Source organism: Misgurnus anguillicaudatus, chromosome 13, assembly GCF_027580225.2.
Source record: "Misgurnus anguillicaudatus chromosome 13, ASM2758022v2, whole genome shotgun sequence".
Classification (NCBI taxonomy): domain Eukaryota; kingdom Metazoa; phylum Chordata; class Actinopteri; order Cypriniformes; family Cobitidae; genus Misgurnus; species Misgurnus anguillicaudatus.
The window spans coordinates 32036643-32057961 of NC_073349.2; the positions used below are offsets into that span (position 1 = coordinate 32036643).

Sequence of the window (21319 nt, forward strand, 5' to 3'; positions counted from 1 at the left end):
TAAATCAAAGACTTAAGCGTTGAGATTCATTACAGTAAATGTCATATTAAACTCTCAGGCCAGTTATTAATAAAGAACCATTCATAACTGTGATGTAGCATCACTTTAAACTGATGATGTCATCAGAAAACTTAAATCCCTCATAAAACATGTTTTGTAGCATTCATTTAGGGCTGAAACTGTAGTTTTTACTGTATTTACAGCATGTACAAGCCCTGATCTTTATGGGTCAGCAGGGCTTTAGTCTCCGACTCAAGTGAAAGTTTGAGCGTCTTAACTGAAAGCAGCTTTACGTATATCAGTGCTAGAGTTTTGTCTCAATATACACATCAGTAATGTTTTTAAAACGAATGAAATGTCCTAATATAACTAAGACCGTGTCCTGGATTAATCTAAACCCTGTCCTGGAAAACCGACCCTAAACATCATCAGTTTCTGTCCTCTGAGGAAACAAAACATTTTCTCATTTTGGCTCGCTCTTTCTTCTTTACTGATGGGAAACTTCAGAATAATAATCACATCAAGATAATCAAAGTCCTTTCAGACTCTTCACAATATTACAGTTTTGATATGATATGTTGATGTTTTTGATGATAAAGGAGTTTGTGTACAGGTCATTTGACATTTGGACAGCGGTGTGATGATAAAGACACCAACATTGTCAGTAACTTTTCCTTCATCACACCAGAAAAACTTCAGAAAGTTTTAATGATGAATAATATTCTGCTGTGAGATTTGTGTAGTTGTTTGTGTGTTTGTCCCCCTTTATACCACCAACGTGCCAAGTTGGATGGAGCACAAAGAGACGTGTTACGAGTCTGATCACCACACAAGCACACAAACTCAGATCTCAATGTGGGACATCAGAGGAAAAGAGGAGTAAAGTAGGTTTGACTCCTCCTCCGCTCTTCCTCATGGGTAGCAGGTTTTTTTGGCAGGGTCACCTGAGCACCGTTTGGCCACGGCGAGCAGGTAGCACTGTGTGCCGGATGGAAGACGCAAACGAGGACAAACGCTCAGAGACGCTTTGATGCAGATCCCCAGTTACTTAAACACAACAAACTTCATTAATTCACAAACATCAGCTTCTGATTCATTATTAACTATTAATACTGCTGCCAAAGGCCTGCTTTACACCTGCACACACACACACACGAGGTGTCTTTAATATCTCTCGAGGATTGAGCTGTGATATACACATGACAATATTCTGATCCTGGAGCAGTTTTCTCCGGCTTTCATTTTAATGATCTGTCTCAGGATTCACAAAGAATATGAAAGAAAGAACATTCAGACATCAATAAAACTGAGAGTAAAATAAATATGAAATAAAGAGAAACATTCTGGTTTAAATGCGCTCACTCCTGTCAGATTATTTACATTTTTCTTGAAATGTGATTTATTGTTTCATTTGTGACAACCAAAGAATCTTCTCTATTGCCATCAGGTGTAAAGACGGATCAGGATCTGTATACCCAGAAGACGAGGATGAATGTGCTGAGATGTGTTTAGTGTTGAGGAGTTGCTGATGAGAGAAGTTTCTGTTTGTTCCATATCTCAATAAAGAGACAACACTGCTGGGTTCATCAAACAAACACACGTGTCAATGCAACATTCATTCAGTTTATCAGAAAGATGAAGTAAAGCCTGAATGTTTAACAGTTTAGACAAAAAACACCAAACAGAAAATATAAAGAACTGTGCGAAACTTACAGACAGAGAGTAAATCTTTACATGAACACCATCTTCTCACAGGATCTGTTGGGTTATGGACCATGCAGGTTCAAGTATCAACTTACTGCTGATAATTCAGAACAAAGACTGACACATAACCATAACTAATGTACAAATCCTCATCATCATCACCTGCAGATTTAATGTTTTTACATCCTACACACAATCATGCCAGACTAATGAGAAAAACAACACTGTAAGAAGAAAAATACTGTACTGAAAATCTGGACATCTGATTTTCTTGCTTAGTATTTTTGTCTTGTTTTCAGTACAAATATTTAAACATTCTTAAATCAAGATGAGCAAAATGACATAAGAAAATAAAAATATCAAATTTAAGTGAATTTCTGCTTAAAACAAGCTAAATATTCTGCCAATAGGGTAAAAAAGTCAACTTATTTCATGATTTCATAATTTGTTTTCCTCATTAAGAAAATGCATCTTGATTTAAGAATTTTTTAATATATATACAGGGCTCCAGACTAACTTTTTTCACTAGGAGCACAGAGGCCCCCAACTGAACATTTTAGGGGCGCAACCAGAAAATTTAGGGGCACACACCAAAAATCAACATGCTTAACAAATATTCACATTTTTACTAATTTCCACTGTATTACTAATAAAAACTTTAATGACGATGCAGAAAGTACAATGTGCTGTTTCAAATTCAGTGTCACATCACAAAAAAAAGGTCAAATTTACTGGTCGCACATGTGCCACTGGATGTAAAATTCAATGGCACACTCTCAAGTTTTGGTGGCAGTCTGGAGCCCTGATATGTACTGAAAATACATATTGCCGTGTGAAACTTGTGAGTGATTTCAGATGAGTTTCATGCAGTTTTAGCCCTCGTCCTCTGGATGATTTCATGATGTGACTTTATCATCTTAATACACGCATGTTTTACTATTACACCAGTTTCAAATTTCACCATTATTTCTCTCTCTCTCTCTTATTGAAATCTCGTATCAACATAGAGTATGCCTATTACAGACTTGTTGACGACTTGGGAACTTTCAATCTCAAATGGTGTATAAATCATTTTGTTTGTGAAATTGACTCTGATGGCTGCTTACAATACAATGTTTAAAGTGATATGTGTTTTTAATCCTTTTTCTTAAGAGGCGTGTATATTTATTTTTTCTTGTTTTTCCTTTCCCTTTTTTCCTCTTTTTAACTGCTGTGTTCTGATTAGATTTTGATGTTTTTCTAATACTGTTTATAAATAAAGAGATTATAAAGTCATAAAAGTCTCTCTCTCTCTCTCTCTCTCTCTCTCTCTCTCTCTCTCTCTCTCTCTCTGTCTTTCTATCTAAGACAAAAGAAAGCTCATGTCCAATCAAATGTATCTGCTTTACTGTTTTCATTAAAAGTGGGTGGAGTCAGACATGTTGTAGAGCGAGATTAGAGTCCAGTACATCCACTCAGGCTTGAAGATCCCATCAGAACTTCATCTGGAAGACTTCAGATTTCAACCCAGAGACGTGATGGTCTGATCTGATCCAACATGAAAGACCAATCAGAGGTTCTGCTGAAGAACCCAACTGAGGTTATGGGCGAATGGACACCCACGCTCCATCAGGAGGTCATCTCATCTCATTCCTTTATTTATATGTTGATGTGAATGATGTGAATCTAACTGGTGTTTTTGTGTTTGACAGACAGACAGCGAGTCGTCTCATCTGACATGTGATGAACAGATCTTCTCTCTTAAAGAGGTATTTAATCAATCAATTTCAATGTATTTATTTTTCAGAATGTCTGTGATCGTCGTTTGTTACCTGAAGTGTCACTCACTGAGATACTGGACTTCTTTTCCTAAATAAGTTCAGGTGTTGGGAATGCTGAGATTACCCAGGTGAAATAGTAGCACATTTCTATAGTGTATTTAAAGTGCTCTATTTTTCAGCACTAATTTTGTACTAAATGTACAAAAATTCTTCTTTAGTATAAGATAATCTTAAAAACATCTAAAATGTGCTAAAAATGTATTTAAAACATGTATTTATGTACCACTTGTAGTAAACGTTTTCCTCCTAGGAGTTTTCCCGCAGGGTTTTTCTTCTAGGGTTTTTTCTTCCCCGGGAGAGAACTAAGCACTTTACTGTATATGTTACATTATTACTATGGTCGCTTGTACGGTTCATTCTTAGTCGCTGTATTCTGCTTCTTATATTATCTATCAATTATTCTGTGTTTCCCCCTACATCTAGTCATGTAAAGCAGCTTTGAAACAATTAACGATTGTGAAAAGTGCTAAATAAATAAAATTTAAATAAATTGAACGTTGTATGAAAGTGTCTGATTTAAAGTCGTATGTGTGTTTAATGTTGTGTAGGTCATTGCTTGTACACAGTCAGACTGTCGTTGTGAATGTTTTCAGCCTGGACGACATCAGATCAGGTCATGTGATCGCTGTTCTCATGGCTGGGTCACACACGGTATGAAACACACCATTATAGATAAATATCAATATAATCCACCTCGTCCATCAGTTCTAATGTCTATAGCAGACAGATGTAATATATTACCGTCATTGTCTGCGGTGTGTGGATAAATTTTGTACATTATATATGAATGTATTTATCTGTGTGTGTGTGTTTTCAGCTGTCGGTAAGTTGTGCGGTCAGACCGTTGTGTATTCAGGACAGGTAGAGATTGTCCACATTCATGTGGTGTTTGACATCAGCAGTCTGATCCTCTATGGGACTCAAGCTCTTCCAGTACGGATGAAGATCCTGTTGGATCGTTTGTTCAGTGTTCTCACACACACACAGGTTCTTAACATCATACACACATTAGGTTGGACACTACGAGATTACATCAGAGGATACAAGCTACAGGTAAACACACACACACATTAATGCATAATTTCTTTGCTATAGACTTCTTATTCTATCTTTAATACTCCATCATTATATTGTTTAGGACTCTACAGGGAAAGTTCTGGATGGCTGGGTGACCATAAGTCCTGAGGACGAGCTCATCACCTTACAGCAGTTTTTGCGTTTTGGTGAAACCAGATCAATCGTTCAGCTGATGGTTGAAGAGCAGCGAGTCTCAGAAATCAAAAGTGCCAGTGACACGTGTGTGAGCAGAACATCGCTTACAGAAAGACATCACTTTGAAAATCTCCTCGATGTGTTTCTGCAACCCTACATCAGTCCATCTCTTCCTCTAGAACATCATCATCCTGTAAAACAACTACAACACCTCAGACTGGAACCGAGACGTGACGCAGATGAGATGAGCACAAAGGCCGAAGGAGAGAAGAAACCAAAAATCCTAACCAGAGGAGGAAATTCAGTGCAGATATCTGACGGACCGGTTCAGCTGTACAGAGAAACCATTAAACACTCAACAAGACCACTGAAGAGTTTTCATGATACACAGCAGGTCGGTGATGTCAATACTCAAGTTAAATTAGTGGAGGTCGACTCATCAGTCCCAGACTCCTCTTCCTCAGGTGCACGGGAACGCCGTCACGGATCATCCTTCAGCAAGGGTCGTGTGAGTTGCAGCGCGTGCGCAAAGACGTTTTACGATAAAGGAACGCTGAAGATCCATTTTAACGCCGTGCACTTGAAGATCAAACATCGCTGTACGATCGAGGGCTGCAACATGATGTTCAGCTCACTGCGCAGCCGAAACAGACACAGCGCAAACCCAAACCCGCGACTGCACTCGTCTCCGCAACCGAACCCCCGGTTGACCACGCGGCCCTGCTCTGTCAGCCGCAGCACATTCAAAATATGTGTCGCTCAACCCATCCCAGATACCCCATCACCTGTACTACCTGACCGCAAGACACCGTTGCCATCACGCCCCTGTGTTGCTATGGCAACCAACCATCAAAAAAGCAAGTTTTCAAACATCTTTGAAACTCACACTTATTCCGGCTCAGGAGGAGGGGCTAGACGTGATCGTACAGCCAATGAGAGAGATTTAGATCACGTGATGATTACCGTGCCCAAAAAGAAACCACGTAAGTCCAGCACGCCGCTGAAGTTTAAGAGAGAATGTCCTCATGAAGAAGATGAAGCCAGCGAAGTAAAACTCACAAGAAATCAGATGATACGCTGTCGTAACACCGATGGTGTCACGCTGTTGCCAAGACAATCTGTCAACCGTCTCCATAGTAACACACATTATACTACTAACAGTCAGATCAGCTGCAGTATTTCAGAGGATGATTACAACAGTCGTGAGGTTCTGTCATCCATAAGCAACTCTCATAAACAACACAACAATAAACACCTTCATAAAACACCCGACAGTTATTACTACGGTTACCATAGCAACAATGAGAAATGAACTGATTCAGAGAGTGGATGATGATTGGAGGAGGACATGAGGAGATATCGGTCTCTCCTATGACCCTAACTAGGACTATAGAGGTCATCATTATACAAACCTCTTTCTCTCTCTCTCTGAGAAAATCCGTCTTCAATAAAGTTTCAAGTCTAAAAGTTAATATGAGATCTGTGAAGCATGTTAGACTTTTTGTTTGGTTAGTTATATGCTTTTCTTGTGTAGATGACATTCGGTGGAGTTTGTCATCATCTTATTGCACTCTATTCAGCACACTTCATGTTTAATGTATTGCTACTGTAGGCTATAACTTGCTAGTTAATTTAGTTATATGCTTCTTGAATGAGCTCTATGTTTTTATTTCAGACACTCTCTCTCTCTCTATGTTGTGTAGCATTGTGTTTTGCTGTTGTGTTTTGTGGATAAATTCTTATCTCTGATATTTGTCGTGTCATTGTTATGAAGATATGATAAACAGTGCATGTTTATTATACACTAATCTCTAACATGAGCTCATCTGTCTCATCTGTCAGCTCTTTCTACACACTTGCTGTCATTCTTGTCTTGATCCATGAGTTCATGATGTGCTGTGACAGAGTAATAAATATAGGTGATGTTAATCTAACATTTTATACTTTTCTTAAATGTTGCAGATGTATGTTTCCTTGTATGTGATTTTACATTTTGTTTTCGTTTGGTTACGGTGGTACAAGAGGTATAGAAGAAGTGTTTGGGCAGCATCTTTATGTGAACTCATACGGCAAAAAAAAATTATCTGGCTAAAAAATTTTTGAATTTGAAAATATATTTCTATATGAAGGTAAAAAATAATTATAATTTAAAATGTATTTCAAGGGCAAGCAAATACATTTCTAATTGTACAACCCATTTGGCAAGGAATGTTTTTTTTGGCCAAAATATATTTTAAATAAATGCTAAATACAATCAAAATGTTAAAAGTATATGTTTGGAGATAAAAATATATTTAATTTGAACCTTTTCAAACCAGTTATTTTATTTGAAAAAAAAATATTTTTTAACATATTCCAAAATATATTTCAGCAAATATATTTTTAGCCATTTTTTGTATATTATGAATATATATATATATAAAAAAAACATATTTTTTGCCGTATGTGAAGAAGATGATGTGGAGGTTTGTTATGAAGGATTTAGTTAATTTGTAAAAAAAAAAAAAACATGTCTGTACCAACATCTGCTTTGACTTCTTCAGAGGTTATGAAAAGCTCAAGATGACTAAATAAAATTGTTGAAATGTTGCAGGTTTTTTATTTGTTTGTACTTAAATGTCACTCAAAAATATCTTACCTAAAAAAATTTGGCATGTGGTTATTTTGCACTCTTAAAAATAAACATGATTCCATAAAGAACATTCACAGATCTTATCAAGTTTATATGACTCGACTGCCTATTAAAAATGTACCAAAACTGTAATTGGGAAACATGAGGTCACAATGTATATTTGTAATATTTAAATGTTTAATATTTAGACTTGTACCGCAATGTTTGGGTTTGTGTGCGCGCTGTCCGTGGTGCTGAACTCATCCGGGTCACTCGCAGATGAAGCACTTCATTGCGCATGCTCGGGTGTGATCCTTCAATCCCTCATCGGGTCAATCCGACCGATTCTTGCGGGGTTCATCACTCGCGCGCGCTCAGGGCGGGTCGTGTGACGTCACGCGCGCCATCAGCAGATCAGACGCCTCGGCGAACCATAACGGATATCACTGCACTTTAAAATCCCCATCCCCATACAACCGTCATTTGAAGAGGAATAACGGGTGAATATCACGGGCGAAATGTCGGTGGCGGGACTGAAGAAGCAGTTTCATAAAGCGACGCAGGTAAGAGCCTCAATCCATCTGTTACTCGCGCGGATGCGCGCTCCCGCGCCATCCAAACACCACATCAAACCGCGAGTCCCTCAGAAACCGTTTTTGTCGCTAACGGCTGTTTAACGGTAATTGTGAGACCTTGTGTGACACCTGCGGGTGACCAAACGCCGTCACGTGATTTCATACATTTACACGCGTTATGTAAGCGGCCGCGCGCGCCGATACAGTGCTCAAGTCTGATAAGCAGATAAACAGAGAGGGGGGGGGGGGGGTATGGCAGAACAAGACCGGTAGTTCTGTGACTCATAGTAAATTCATATTTTTTTCTAAAATAATATAAAATAATCCCAGCCCTTGAGTCAATGTCAAGGACAAACAGCTGATATTATTTCACAACATTAAAGGTCGTTCATATGCCTGCTGGGACAACATTTTTACTCAGTGAATATTTATCAGGGTGACACTGTTTTGTTTTTTTAAGTCATTGTTTGTATAGACACAGAAAAAGTTTTAGCTATAAAGAAATGCCATTAACTGTGATTGGTCAGGGAATAAATGCCCTGAGGTGGGGCATGTTGTCACAGCCTACTGTTTATTGGCTGACACTAGTGTTGAAATGAATGTTTTGTGGATATTATTAATATAATATATTTCATCTGTTGTGTACAGTTATGTAAAGTGTGACGTTAATAAAAAACCTGAACACAGTTTACATCTTTCTGCCATCATTATACAGCTGACTCTCCTGTAGTGTCTTTTAATATTTACATGACATTGGAATTTTAGTGATAGTATTCATATACAGATAGTATCACAAAAGTCAGACGTGTGTTTAAACATATAAAACCATTTCTTAGAGAAAACACATTGCTGTGTAATTGGATTTTAGAAACAAAACGATGTAGTTAGAGATATAGTTTTACTGTAGATTGAGCTGAATCATATTATCATTGTATTCACAATAACTACGACCATCAAGATGAATGAAATCTTTCTTCATAGAGGCATTCATACTGTTTTCAGAACAGTTCATTTTAATGTATGTTAACAAATAACTACAAACTGTGCTTTATTTCTTCAACAATTTTGTATTGAATGTTGCAGACGTTAAAGGAATATTCAATTTTCTTAAAAGAAAAATCCAGATAATTTACTCACCACCATGTCATCCAAAATGTTGATGTCTTTCTTTGTTCAGTTGAGAAGAAATTATGTTTTTTGAGGAAAACAGTGCAGGATTTTTCTCATTTTAATGGACTTTAATAGACATCAACAATTAATACTTGAGTTTCAAAGGACTGTAAACGATCCCAAACGAGGCATAAGGGTCTTATCTAGCAAAACGATTGTCATTTTTGCCAAGAAAAATAAAAAATATGCTCTTTTAAACCACAACTTTTCGTCTAGATCTGGTCCAGCGTGACCTAACGCAAATGCGCAGTGACGTAGGGAGGTCACGTGTTACATATATAAAACGCACATTTGCGGACCATTTTAAACAATAAACTGACACAAAGACATTAATTAGTATCAGTTGACATTGAACAACGTAGGAACGGTCCTCTTTCAACACACTTGTAAACACTGTGGCGGAGTTTTGCGTTCGTCCTCTGTGATCTCTTGACGTGATGACGTATTGCGTGGGGTCACGCTAGCGCATCACGACCGGATCTAGACGAGAAGTTGTGCTTTGGAAGTGTATATTTGTTATTTTTCTTGTCAAAAGTGAAGATCGTTTTGCTGGATGGGACCCTTGTGGCTCGTTTGGGATTGTTTATAGTCCTTTGAAACTCTGTTGGAGAAAACTGTTGAGTGTTGAGTTGGGTATTGGGTGTTGGGCTCTATTAAAGTCCATTAAAATGAGAAAAATCCTGCACTGTTTTCCTCAAAAAACATAATTTCTTCTCGGCTGAACAAAGAAAGACATCAACATTTTGGATGACATGGTGGTGAGTAAATTATCTGGATTTTTCTTTTAAGAAAATGGACTAATCCTTTAAGTAAGATGCTGGAAAGAGAATTTTTTATGTTTGAGAGAAGTAAACTGTACAAAAAAAGCTTTTTATCAATTATAATAAACAAATCATTTATTAATTGTTGGTGTTTTGTATCAGTTGTTGTTGAACTATATCTTTCAGCAGCATTATTCAGTGTTATGTTTCAGATATCACATCATGAAGAATTGGAATTTAGCAGCGTTGTAGCAGGAAGGAAGATTATTTCTGACACAGTCTGTCGTTTTAATTTAGTGGTGTTTAAATAGTTGTTCTTGCTTTACAACCTACACTATCATCTCACTGCCAAGCATAAATACAGACGTGCAGTGTGAACACACACACACACACACACACACACACACACACACACACACACACACACACAGCCTCTTTTACACAGTAATTTCAGTAAATAACCATGAATTTACCAGAATGACTTAACCAGTAAATACAAAAATGTGTTCCCGTCACACACACACACACAGTGTCTTTTTACCAGTAAGACCTCATTCACACATCAGTATCAAAATACTGGTTAACTCGGTGAGAAAGCAGAAGTTATCTCTGATCTGCCACATGACGAGCTCAGTGTTGTATTTTTTGGACAGTTGTGGGTTATGACTTCATATCTACTGTCTGTATTTAGTTGCTTTCACTTCTGTGGCAAACGCTGACAGTCGCGCAGTTGCTCAAAGCCAAATTGTATCGGTTAAAACCAACAGAACTGAACAGCATTAATGTTTACACATTAGACTCATTTGGCAAATAGATAGTAAGCTGTTTTAAACAAGTTTGGTGAAGATATGTGGATGCTACATGTGGTGAGAAATGACCATAAACAGTGCGTGGGTAAACACATCATCTGTTTAAAACATTATGATTGGCCCGAAGCTGTCAGTGTGTTATAAATGTAAATTACTAGTCATCTTAAAACCTTTCTTACTGGTATATTGGCAGCACTGAGTTACCAGAAAGGTTTTGTTGACACATGATCTGTTAACTGTTATTTACCAGTAAAGACTGTATGTGTGAAAGGGACTAATGTCAGTGTGTCCTCATTCAGTCTCTTTATGAAGTTGCATTGAATAATCAATCTTTAAAATGCACAACAATGATTCTGTGACACACACAAACACGCACACACACACACACATTGACATTACACATCAACATAAACAATGTATTAGATGTGTGTGTGTGTGTGTGTGTGTGTGTGTGTGTGTGTGTGTGTGTGTGTGTGTGTGTGTGTGTGTGTGTGTGTGTTGTTGTTGTTGATGTGTGATGAAGGTGTGATGATGATGATATCAGATCAGTAGATCACATGTTAAACTCATGTTAATGTGTCTGAGCAAATAACAATCCTGTTCAAACATCAGCCAGAAAGACGATACATTTTATATTTAATCTGTATTTAATATAGATGACCAAATGTTCCGATTAAATAGATTGACATAATCCACTATTATATATGTAGAGTCGGTGAAGGAAATAATGGTGTAAAATCATGAGAGAATATAAAAAACAAACAAAAACTATGAAACATGTGCTTTTGACCAATTGACTCAAGTCCTTTAAATTATTAGAAAATAATGCGCGGTGTAATCATCACTTCGCGTCGTGCTGCATTGCCACTTTGGGTCTGCATTATGCCCCGTCATCAATTATTCCTTACTTAATATGTAAATATTTTTTTTTTCTTAAAAATATACATGTGTGTGTAATTATATATACATATTTATTATACACAGTACACACACATACACTCACCTAAAGGATTATTAGGAGCACCTGTTCAATTTCTCTTGAATGCAATGGTGTAATGGTGAGGGGGATGTTTTCTTGGCACACTTTAGGCCCCTCAGTGTCAATTGGGCATCGTTTAAATGCCACAGCCTACCTGAGCATTGTTTCTGACCTGTCCATCTCTTTATGACCACCATGTACCCATCATCTGATGGCTACATCTAGCAGGATAATGCACCATGTCACAAAGCTCGAATCATTTTTTAATTGGTTTCTTGAACATGACAATGAGTTCACTGTACTAAAATGGCCCCCACAGACACCAGATCTCAACGCAATAGAGCATCTTTGGGATGTGGTGGAACGGGAGCTTCGTGCCCTGGATGTGCATCCCACAAATCTCCATCAACTGCAAGATGCTATCCTGTCAATATGGGCCAACATTTCTAAATAATGCTTTTAGCACCTTGTTGAATCAATGGGGGTCAAACACAGTATTAGTATGGTGTTCCTAATAATCCTTTAGGGGATTGTATATAAAAACCTTTATTCTGCAAATGATTAGTTGCGATTAATGGTTATGCAGCCCTATTCACTAGTGTCTCACCTGTCCTGTCTTTTAAATATACTTTATACACTTGATAAGAAATAATAACTCCTTGATTTGGAAATCAAGTGGCTGAGAGATGTTTTACCATGAGAGATATTTATGAACAAATGTGACCCTCACAAGTTTGACCTAAACACATGAAGCTCCAAGATAATATAACACTATTACACAACTTTATTACACTGACAAAATAAATGAGAGAAAGAGAGACAGAGAAAGAGAGAGAGAGAGGCAGGCAGTTAGTGGTTATAGATCAGACTGATGGTGTATATCCTGGTGGCTGTTGCTATGGTAACTGGCTCCGTCCTGTATCCTTCATAAACACCCACAGCATCACACTGATAATCTGAAGGTTTTTGTGTGTAATTGATATTCAACATTAAAACAGATGGTCATCATATCACAGTTAGTATGAGCTATATTCTGGAGATAATATGATCACTGGTTACCAGTGTTGGTTAAACCGAGCAGGCGTTTATGGGCAGACAGAATTTTAAAAAAGGTTGGTCAACTACTTTAGGCCTTTATGGTTGTAGATCCTGGTCCATCAGCTAAAAAAACATATAGCTGAAGAATCCTGCTGGTCTTTGAGTACAGAAACTCAACTCAACATCCCATAATTATCCCTCACATACAGTTTAAGTGAATCACAGAGACTCTTATGGACTCTGCTCAAGTCGTCTCATCCGTGTCTCATGAATCTGTAGTGTGTGATGAACCATCATCAATACAGAAGATCTCAAATAACATCTACTTATTAATCACGTATGTGTGTGTGTGTTTGTGTGTCTCTGTGTGTGTATTTGTGTGTCTGCGTGTGTGTCTGTGTGTTTTGTCACCTACAGAAAGTCAGTGAGAAGGTTGGAGGAGCTGAAGGCACCAAACTGGACGATGACTTTAAAGAGATGGAGAAGGTTCATTTACACACACAAACTTGTCTTATGTATTCTTGTGTTTGTTTTAAATATACACTCATTATAATTCTATAATATACAATCCTTTAATTCTAGGAATTATGACTAAAGACAATAATAACTTTAACTCTTTACCTGCCAGTTGCAAGTCAGTGCCAGCATGTTCTATGATTTTCACAAAAGTTTAATGCCTTTCAGAAAATGTTCTTCTATAAATATATAAACATACAATATATTAAATGAAAGAACAGACCCTGTGCTTTAAAGCAAAAACGGGTTTCATCCTCTCTCTATTTGTTCTCTTTTATCACCTCTCAAATATGTGTAGGTTTCTTCAAAAAGAAAAAAATGTTGAGCAAAGTTTAGTAATCGTAAGGGCTTTTCACACTGTGCTTTACCCTGGGTTATCTTCATTCTAAACCCTGATTTTAACCCTAGGTTCAGGATTGTTTCACACTTTAAGTTATCCCTAAAATTAACCCAGGGTTATGAAACCCCTGCTTTTGTGGTTTTAACTCCACATTGCTGTGCCAAACGCATGCAGTGTAAAATGAAGCGGGGTTATAATGTTATGACCCCAATTAAACCCAGCTGAAGCTCATCAAGGTGTTCAGGGTTGCTTGATAATTACAGACAGGTGTGGAGGAGCAGGGTTTCAGATTCCTGACACAGGGGGCCTATACCATGAAGCTGGTTTAGTTGGTTAGCCAGCTTTGTTTAGGATTAGTTTGTGCAAATCCTGGGTCTTGGGTACCATGAAAATAGCTTTTACCAACAAGGCCTGCACATTGGCTTGGTTTTGTCAACCTGAAACTAATCCTGTAACCCTGAGTTTGTTTAACCATTTTCATGGTACGGGCCCAGGGTTTAGGAATGCACAGTGTGAAACGTCAGATTATAAATACCCAGAGTTATCTCTTCTTAACACCTGGTTAAGTATGAACAGTGTGAAACATGAAACAGATAACCCCTGGTTATCTGTAAAGCATTTTCTCTTAAATGACGAGATAACTTGATAATGGTGTGGAAAGAGTTAAAAAAAGTTCAGGAGTCACATATTTATTTAATCCGACCAATTAATGAGTCCCTTCACTAGGGTGACCATATGTGCCATTCTTCCCGGACGCGTCCTGGCCAGGATTTCGGTGCGTCTTCTAGAAGTCGTATTTGTGGACCGCATACGCCATTCAGTTAAAACATAAGACATACAATTGTAGTTTAATTCTTACCTTTAAATGTAACGGTTGCTTTTCTGTAATAATAATAATAATCCTCTATGATGTTGACAAATACGACTTCTGGAAGACGAACCCAAAATCCTGGCCAGGACGCGTCCAGGAAGAATGGCACGTATGGTCACCCTACCTTCACTGCTTTAACATTAATGAGATTTCTAGTCAGGATTATTAACGTGTGTGTGTGTGTGTTTGTGCAGAAAGTGGATACAACCAGCAGAGCCGTGCTGGACATCATGACCAAAACCACAGAATACCTGCAGCCCAATCCTGGTGAGAGAGAGAGAGAGAATCTAATAACATAAGTGTGTGTATATATACATATATATTAATATGCGTGTGTGTGTGTGTGTGTGTGTGTGTGTGTGTGTGTGTGTTGCAGCGTCCAGGGCCAAGTTGACTATGATAAACACAATGTCTAAGATCAGAGGTCAGGAGAAGGGTCCAGGTTATCCTCAGGCTGAGACGGTCCTGGCAGAAGCCATGCAGAGGTTTGGCCGTGAGCTCGGAGAGGAGTCCAGCTTTGGTAAAATCTTTATGCAAATATACAAAATCTTCTATGAGTGATTGTTCTGCATGTTGTTTGTAAATACATTCACGGTTTCTTTTCTCTGTCTCTCTCTCTCTCTTTTTCTGTCTGTCTGTTTGTCATTCTCAGGTTTGGCTCTGTTAGATGCTGGTGAAGCTATGCGTGAGCTTGGAGAAGTGAAAGATGCTTTAGATATTACTGTCAAACAGAACTTTATAGACCCACTACAAAACCTTCATGACAAAGACCTCAAAGAGATACAGGTAACACAAACACACACTCTCACTCTTATTTAGTCGTTATTACATTTTAGTTTGATTATTTCTGTTGTTTATCTGTTTTTTGATGATCAGTTTTGGTCAGTTTATATTGTGTGGTGGGCCAGCACAAATAAATACAAAATAATAATAATAATTTGTTACATTTATATAGCGCTTTTCTGCAGCACTCAAAGCACTTTACATATCAATGTATGGTAAACACTGCAGTGTGTACATTAAGAAATGTGTTTGTGTTTTTCTTCAGCATCACCTGAAGAAGATGGAAGGTCGACGTTTGGATTTTGATTATAAGAAGAAGCGACAAGGGAAAGTTACTGACGATGAGATCAAACAAGCTCTGGAGAAATTTGACGAGTCGAAAGAGATCGCAGAACTGAGCATGTTTAACCTACTGGAGAATGATGTACTATAACTTTCCTGTCTCTCACTCACTCTCTCTCTCACTCTGTATCATATAATTTGTTTAGGGAATGCATTATGTGTAAGCAATTTCAAGATTACCAGACAGACAGGGAGTACACGCAGGGCAGACAGAGGAAGCACGCAGGACAGACAGGTTGAGTGCTCGACAGACTGACAGCAGGACAGACAAAAGGAGCGCACATGACAGACAGAGGGAGCGGGCAGGATAAACAGAGAGCGCACACGACAGACTGACAGCAGGACAGATAGAGGGATCGCACAGGACAGACAAGAAGAGCGCACAGGACAGACAGGGGGAGTGCGTAGGACAGACAGGGGGAGCGCCCAGGACAGACAGGGGGAGTGCGCATGACAGACAGGGGTAGTGCCCAGGACAGACAAAAGGAGTGCACAGGACAGACGGGGAGTGCGCAGGACAGACAGGGGGAGCGGGCAGGATAAACAGAGAGCGCACACGACAGACTGACAGCAGGACAGATAGAGGGATCGCACAGGACAGACAAGGGGAGCGCGCATGACAGACAGGGGGAGCGCACAGGACAGACAGGGGGAGCGCGCATCACAGACAGGGGGAGCGCCCAGGACAGACAGGGGGAGTGCCCAGGACAGACAAAAGGAGCGCACAGGACAGACGGGGAGTGTGCAGGACAGACAGAGGGAACCCGCAGGACAGACAGAGAAAGCGAGCAGGACAGACAGGGGGAGCGCATGACAGACTGACAGCAGGACAGACAGAAGGAGCGTGCACGACAAACAGAGGGAGCAGGCAGGATAAACAGGGAGCGCACACGACAGACTGACAGCAGGACAGATAGAGGGAGCGTGCAGCAGGACAGACAGAGGGAGCGCACAGGACAGACAGGGGGAGTGCGTAGGACAGACAGGGGGAGCGCCCAGGACAGAGAGGGGAGTGTGCAGGGACAGACAGGGGGAGCGTGCAGGACAGACGGGGAGCGACAAGGACAGACAAAGGGAGTGCGCAGGACCGACAGGAGAAGCGAGCAGGACAGGCAGATGTAGCACGCAGGACAGGCAGGGGGAGCGAGCAGGACAGGCAGATGTAGTACGCAGGACAGGCAGGGGGAGCGAGCAGGACAGACAGGGGAAGCAAGCAGGACAGGCAGAGGTATCACGCAGGCAGGCAGGGGGAGCGAGCAGGACAGGACAGACAGGGGGAGCGCACAGGACAGACAGGGGGAGCACACGACAGACAGGGAGCGCGTAGGACAGACGTGGAGTGTGCAGGACAGACAGAGTAGAAGAGCACACAAAGTGAGATACTCTGTGCCACAGTGCAATGCACTCAACTTGATTTTCTATTACTGGATGATTTCGATTTTCTGATGATGTCTACAGAAAACTCTCTACGGTATACTGCACTGACTAGAAAGCTTATATGATAATACAAACATTTCAGACATTTTTACACATAATTGGTTTAGAGAATAACAATTTTGTGTGTGTGTTGTGTAGATCGAGCAGGTGACTCAGCTGTCAGCTCTGGTTCAAGCTCAGGTTGAGTATCATCAGCAGGCTGCTGAGATCCTTCAACAGCTCTCCAGCAAAATGGAAGAGAGGTGAACTTCATATAATCGCATACAGATTACATTATTACCAGCACTAGATGAATGAAGATTAAACACACTGAACACATGGGGTCGGTTTTCCAGAAAAGCTTTATCATAGTCTTCATTTAAAAATGCCTTGCATATGCCATTGTGTTCTCTCAAGATGAACACCAGTATTGTATTGTGTAAGGTTTGTTTGTAAAAAATACATAAATGTCTTAATATAACTAGTCCTGGATTACTGGGAAACTGACCCATGAAGTATTGATGTGTGTTACAGGATAAAGGAGACGTCCAATAAACCACGCAAGGAGTTCATCCCTAAACCCCGTATGGAGCTACAGCTGCCCACTGAGAACTACAACGGAGGTTTAAAATCACCCGCACGCTCACCAGGTAACACACACACACACACACATCTGTGAACAATATTTCAGACACTTTATATTCAATACCAACTTTTGAAATAATGATTCATATTCCTCATGTCAGACTGCTGAGTCACGGTGTTTATTCTTTCTGAAGAAATAAATGATTTGAATATGACCAGGATCAAACTCTGTCTCTCTCTCAGCTCCGTTAGATCAGCCGTGCTGTCGTGCGCTCTATGATTTTGATCCAGAGAATGAGGGAGAGCTTGGCTTCAAAGAAGGTGACATCATAACGCTGACCAATCAGATTGACGATAACTGGTACGAGGGCATGATCCAAGGCCAATCGGGATTCTTCCCCATCAATTATGTGGACATCCTGGTGCCTCTGCCACATTAGTCTAATAACCCAGCGGCCATCTTTATTGTGCATCTGTGCTACAGCTTAACTTCCTGTGACTCTGAGGATGATGATGATGATGATAGACATTACAGAGTCACACCTGAGTGAAGAAACCGTCCAAGTGCTCCATGTGTGTGTGTGATTGTTCCTCAACTTATGGTTTCAATGTTAATTATATGTATAGTTTTCTCTTGTGATTCATTTCTTTGCCTTCATCTGTGTTCTCCTGCACGGACATCTGCCTGACCTAACCTGCGTCTCATTACTTTTGTATTTATTGCTAGGTCCTGCATGAATGCTGACTAGTCATTCAGAAACTACACTAGCACTTGGCATACACAACTCATTTCAAGACTTTAATCAAAGATAAAGTTCAATGTTCATCTAACAATACTTTCAGTCTGCAGGTTTCTGTTGATCATGTATCATGGTTTTAAATAGAGCTGTATGTCAACTCAAAACCTCTTCTGATTGGCTGTTTTATTTAGTTGTCAGTGCAGGTGAACCCAAGTGTTGTTTAAGCAGTCTTTATTAATAAAATGTGAAAATGCAATAAGGATATTAGATGTACATGATGTGAACATCCTGCTAAGCACAGCATGAGCTGGCAGCTGGTTTAAGCCGGTGGGTCAGCTGATTTTCCAGTGTGACCAGCTTAAAAAGTGACCAAAACACAGCTAGATCAGCTTGCAAAACCAGGTTCTACCAGGCTGGGACACCAGCTAAAACCAGCTTATGCTGGTTTTTCAGTAGGGCAGAGTGAAGATCCTTTGGCTCGGTCTGAGTTCTGGATCAGCTGGAAACCACAAACTTCATTTTTATGAAAATTGATTTAAATTATAATAAAATCTTATGCTGCGTACACACCAAACGTGAGGCATCGCATTATTTGCTCTAGATTAACTTGCGCGAATATTTTTAGTTTGAGGCAAATACCGTGTTTTTCGTCCAATCGCGCCACCGTCTATTCGGATCTTCGCATTGTCTTTGTATGTAATCTACTCGTTGAATTCGCGTTTGGTGTGTACGCTTTAGCTTAAACAGCATAAAGTCATATTTTTGAAATACTGCCAAGATTGTGTTAAAGAGGCTGTGGTTAGTGATGTATGTGAACGTGTGAGTGACGGCCCTCATAATACATTATGCGACTCTAAAACTAGTTAGTGTTGTAGGTTTAGTTGTTAGTTGGTGTGATGTTTGTAAGCGCACTTCATATAATCTAACAGGCAGAGGTGCAGCGGTCAGTGGTTGTTGTTGTGGTGTTTAAGCACAGTTCTCAATACAACACCTTCAGTGCGTTCGGCGTGACCTCTGACCTTTACTGTGACTGGTTTGTTTTGTGCACGGTCACTGAAACAGATGTGAGAGAGACTTTTATATTTTTGTTCAACACAGATAGAAACTGAACTGAATCATCTTCATTATGATCTGAAGTTTTCACAGATGTGTCACTCCAAACTCAGATGAAATTATATTTTGTATAAAGAAAAGATGGCGTGTGTCCATGACTTTATATGACTTGACCGTCATGAGAATTAGGCACATTTAAAGTTATTTATTAGAAATGTGCAGTATTATTAATATTGATAGTATTATTATACAGATTCCCTTTGATGGTTTGGGCAATAAATCTCATCTCAGCTCTATATTAGTGTATATGATCTATATGTGTGTGTTTGTGTTTTAATGTACAGTATAAAAACTCAAATATTTCAATAACAATCTGGCAGTTTTCTGAGTAAAATAACCCTGAAGTGATTGATGTGTGTATGTGTATGTGTGTGTGTTTAAGAGATACATCAGCTGAAATGTTTGACTGGATTATAAATGTTTTGCACGATTTAAAGGTGGATGTATCGTTGATGTTATTCACACTACACAGCTTCACCTTTATCAATCTGTTTATTATGGTGTTTGTTTATCATTTTGTTTGTCAATGTATTTATTTATTTATTTTGGTTGCTCTTTTTCTCGTGCTGAATTCCAAACATCTGTATAGCTTGATGTGAGAATAATGAAAATAAACACAATATCATCACAACGATCTCTAATAGTTTTTTTTATTTACATTCACCTGCATTGAATTCTGATGTTGTAAATGACATTCACACACAAATACATTTTAAGATTTTGCATCAATATTATCCTTGCAATGTTTTAATAAGTTTAACAGGAGATATCTCCTTTATGTTCTTTCTGTGATACTGAAACTCATCTATTTTGCTTTTGTAACTTTTCTGTAAACTAACGAATATATTTCCTGATTTTTGACACATTTCATAAGTTAGTTGTAATCCATGACTTTGATTCTTTTTCTGGAATGTAACTCTGGCTCCTCTGATGTTGATTTTCACTTAAAATTGATGATTCAATGAGGGAAGTTTCACCTGCATAACAATGCAAAAAAATACTCTCCATAAATAAATGTTTTGTATAATATCAAAAATCTTCTTCATAAGTCTCTTAAAACAAATGTTAAAAATAAGGATAAAAAACATCTCTTAATGCTGGAAAAAATCTTGGATAGATTATAATGGTCTAGATTTTGTATATTTGGAAATGTTTTTTTCCCTTGTGTCATATATGTATATTAATTAAGTAAGATCTACTGAAATCAATAATTTAACAGAGAAAAACATTTTGTCTATTGAAGAACAGACCCACATGAATAAACTTCAGAACCAACTTAATAGAATATATGAGGAAAAGCTAAGGGAGCCTTTATTAGATTGAGAAAGCAGTGGTTAGAGAAGTAGTAAATATATTTTCAATCTTGAAAAAAGAAGGATGGAGATTAGAAAATTGAAAATGAATGGTGTTGTTTGAGAAGATACAAATCTAATTGCATCCCATATAACAGACTATTTTAGTAAATTATATTAAAATGATACTATTCATAGTGACCCTTTTACTATTCTAAATTCTATTCCTTCAGTAAAAACTGTTAGTAATGATTTTAATTCAATTTGCTCCAAAAAACTTTATTTAGAAGAAATTAAAGAAGGAATCAATCAATTAAAAAATAATAAATCTCCAGGCAGGGAGTGATGGACTTACCGCAGAATTATATAAATGTTTTTGTGACCCTTTATCTAAATTTTTATTAGCAGTCTATGAAGAATCATTTGTTAATGGAAGACTTCCGCTGTCAATGAGAGAGGGTGTCATTACTTTAATACCAAAACCTCAAAAAGATTCTCTTCTAATTGATAACTACCACCCAATCACATATTAAATAACGATTATAAAATATTGGGATCTGTTATGGCAAAAAGGCTTAAGTATGGTCTGGATGACTTAATTGATGAGAGCCAGTCTGGATTTATAAAGGGCCGCCACATATC

At 38.7% G+C, this 21319-nt stretch overlaps 2 protein-coding genes across 2 annotated transcripts; both read left to right on the forward strand.

The window, feature by feature from the left end:
- Positions 1-3241: 3241 nt before the first annotated feature.
- LOC129430410 (zinc finger protein basonuclin-2) lies at positions 3242-6602 on the forward strand. The gene is made up of 5 exons (XM_055187572.2): positions 3242-3319; positions 3396-3452; positions 4073-4175; positions 4342-4577; positions 4663-6602. Exons 1-5 carry the CDS (start codon positions 3242-3244, stop codon positions 6046-6048), a joined length of 1860 nt encoding a protein of 619 aa, XP_055043547.2. The 3' UTR covers positions 6049-6602.
- Positions 6603-7664: 1062 nt separating this feature from the next.
- sh3gl2b (SH3 domain containing GRB2 like 2b, endophilin A1) lies at positions 7665-20016 on the forward strand. The gene is made up of 9 exons (XM_055188855.2): positions 7665-7910; positions 13097-13165; positions 14601-14673; positions 14783-14926; positions 15059-15192; positions 15455-15613; positions 17107-17210; positions 17482-17597; positions 17776-20016. The coding sequence occupies exons 1-9, from the start codon at positions 7866-7868 to the stop codon at positions 17970-17972; spliced, it is 1041 nt and encodes a 346-aa protein (XP_055044830.1). The 5' UTR covers positions 7665-7865; the 3' UTR covers positions 17973-20016.
- The last annotated feature ends 1303 nt before the right edge of the window (positions 20017-21319 follow it).

Coding starts and splice junctions, on each gene's coding strand:
- sh3gl2b (XM_055188855.2), top strand. CDS start 7,866: ATGTCGGTGGCGGGACTGAAGAAGCAGTTTCATAAAGCGACGCAG. Junction 7,911..13,096: donor AGTTTCATAAAGCGACGCAG/GTAAGAGCCTCA, acceptor TGTCACCTACAG/AAAGTCAGTGAGAAGGTTGG. Junction 14,927..15,058: donor CGGAGAGGAGTCCAGCTTTG/GTAAAATCTTTA, acceptor TGTCATTCTCAG/GTTTGGCTCTGTTAGATGCT.
- LOC129430410 (XM_055187572.2), top strand. CDS start 3,242: ATGAAAGACCAATCAGAGGTTCTGCTGAAGAACCCAACTGAGGTTATG. Junction 3,453..4,072: donor AGATCTTCTCTCTTAAAGAG/GTATTTAATCAA, acceptor AATGTTGTGTAG/GTCATTGCTTGTACACAGTC. Junction 4,176..4,341: donor TCATGGCTGGGTCACACACG/GTATGAAACACA, acceptor GTGTGTTTTCAG/CTGTCGGTAAGTTGTGCGGT.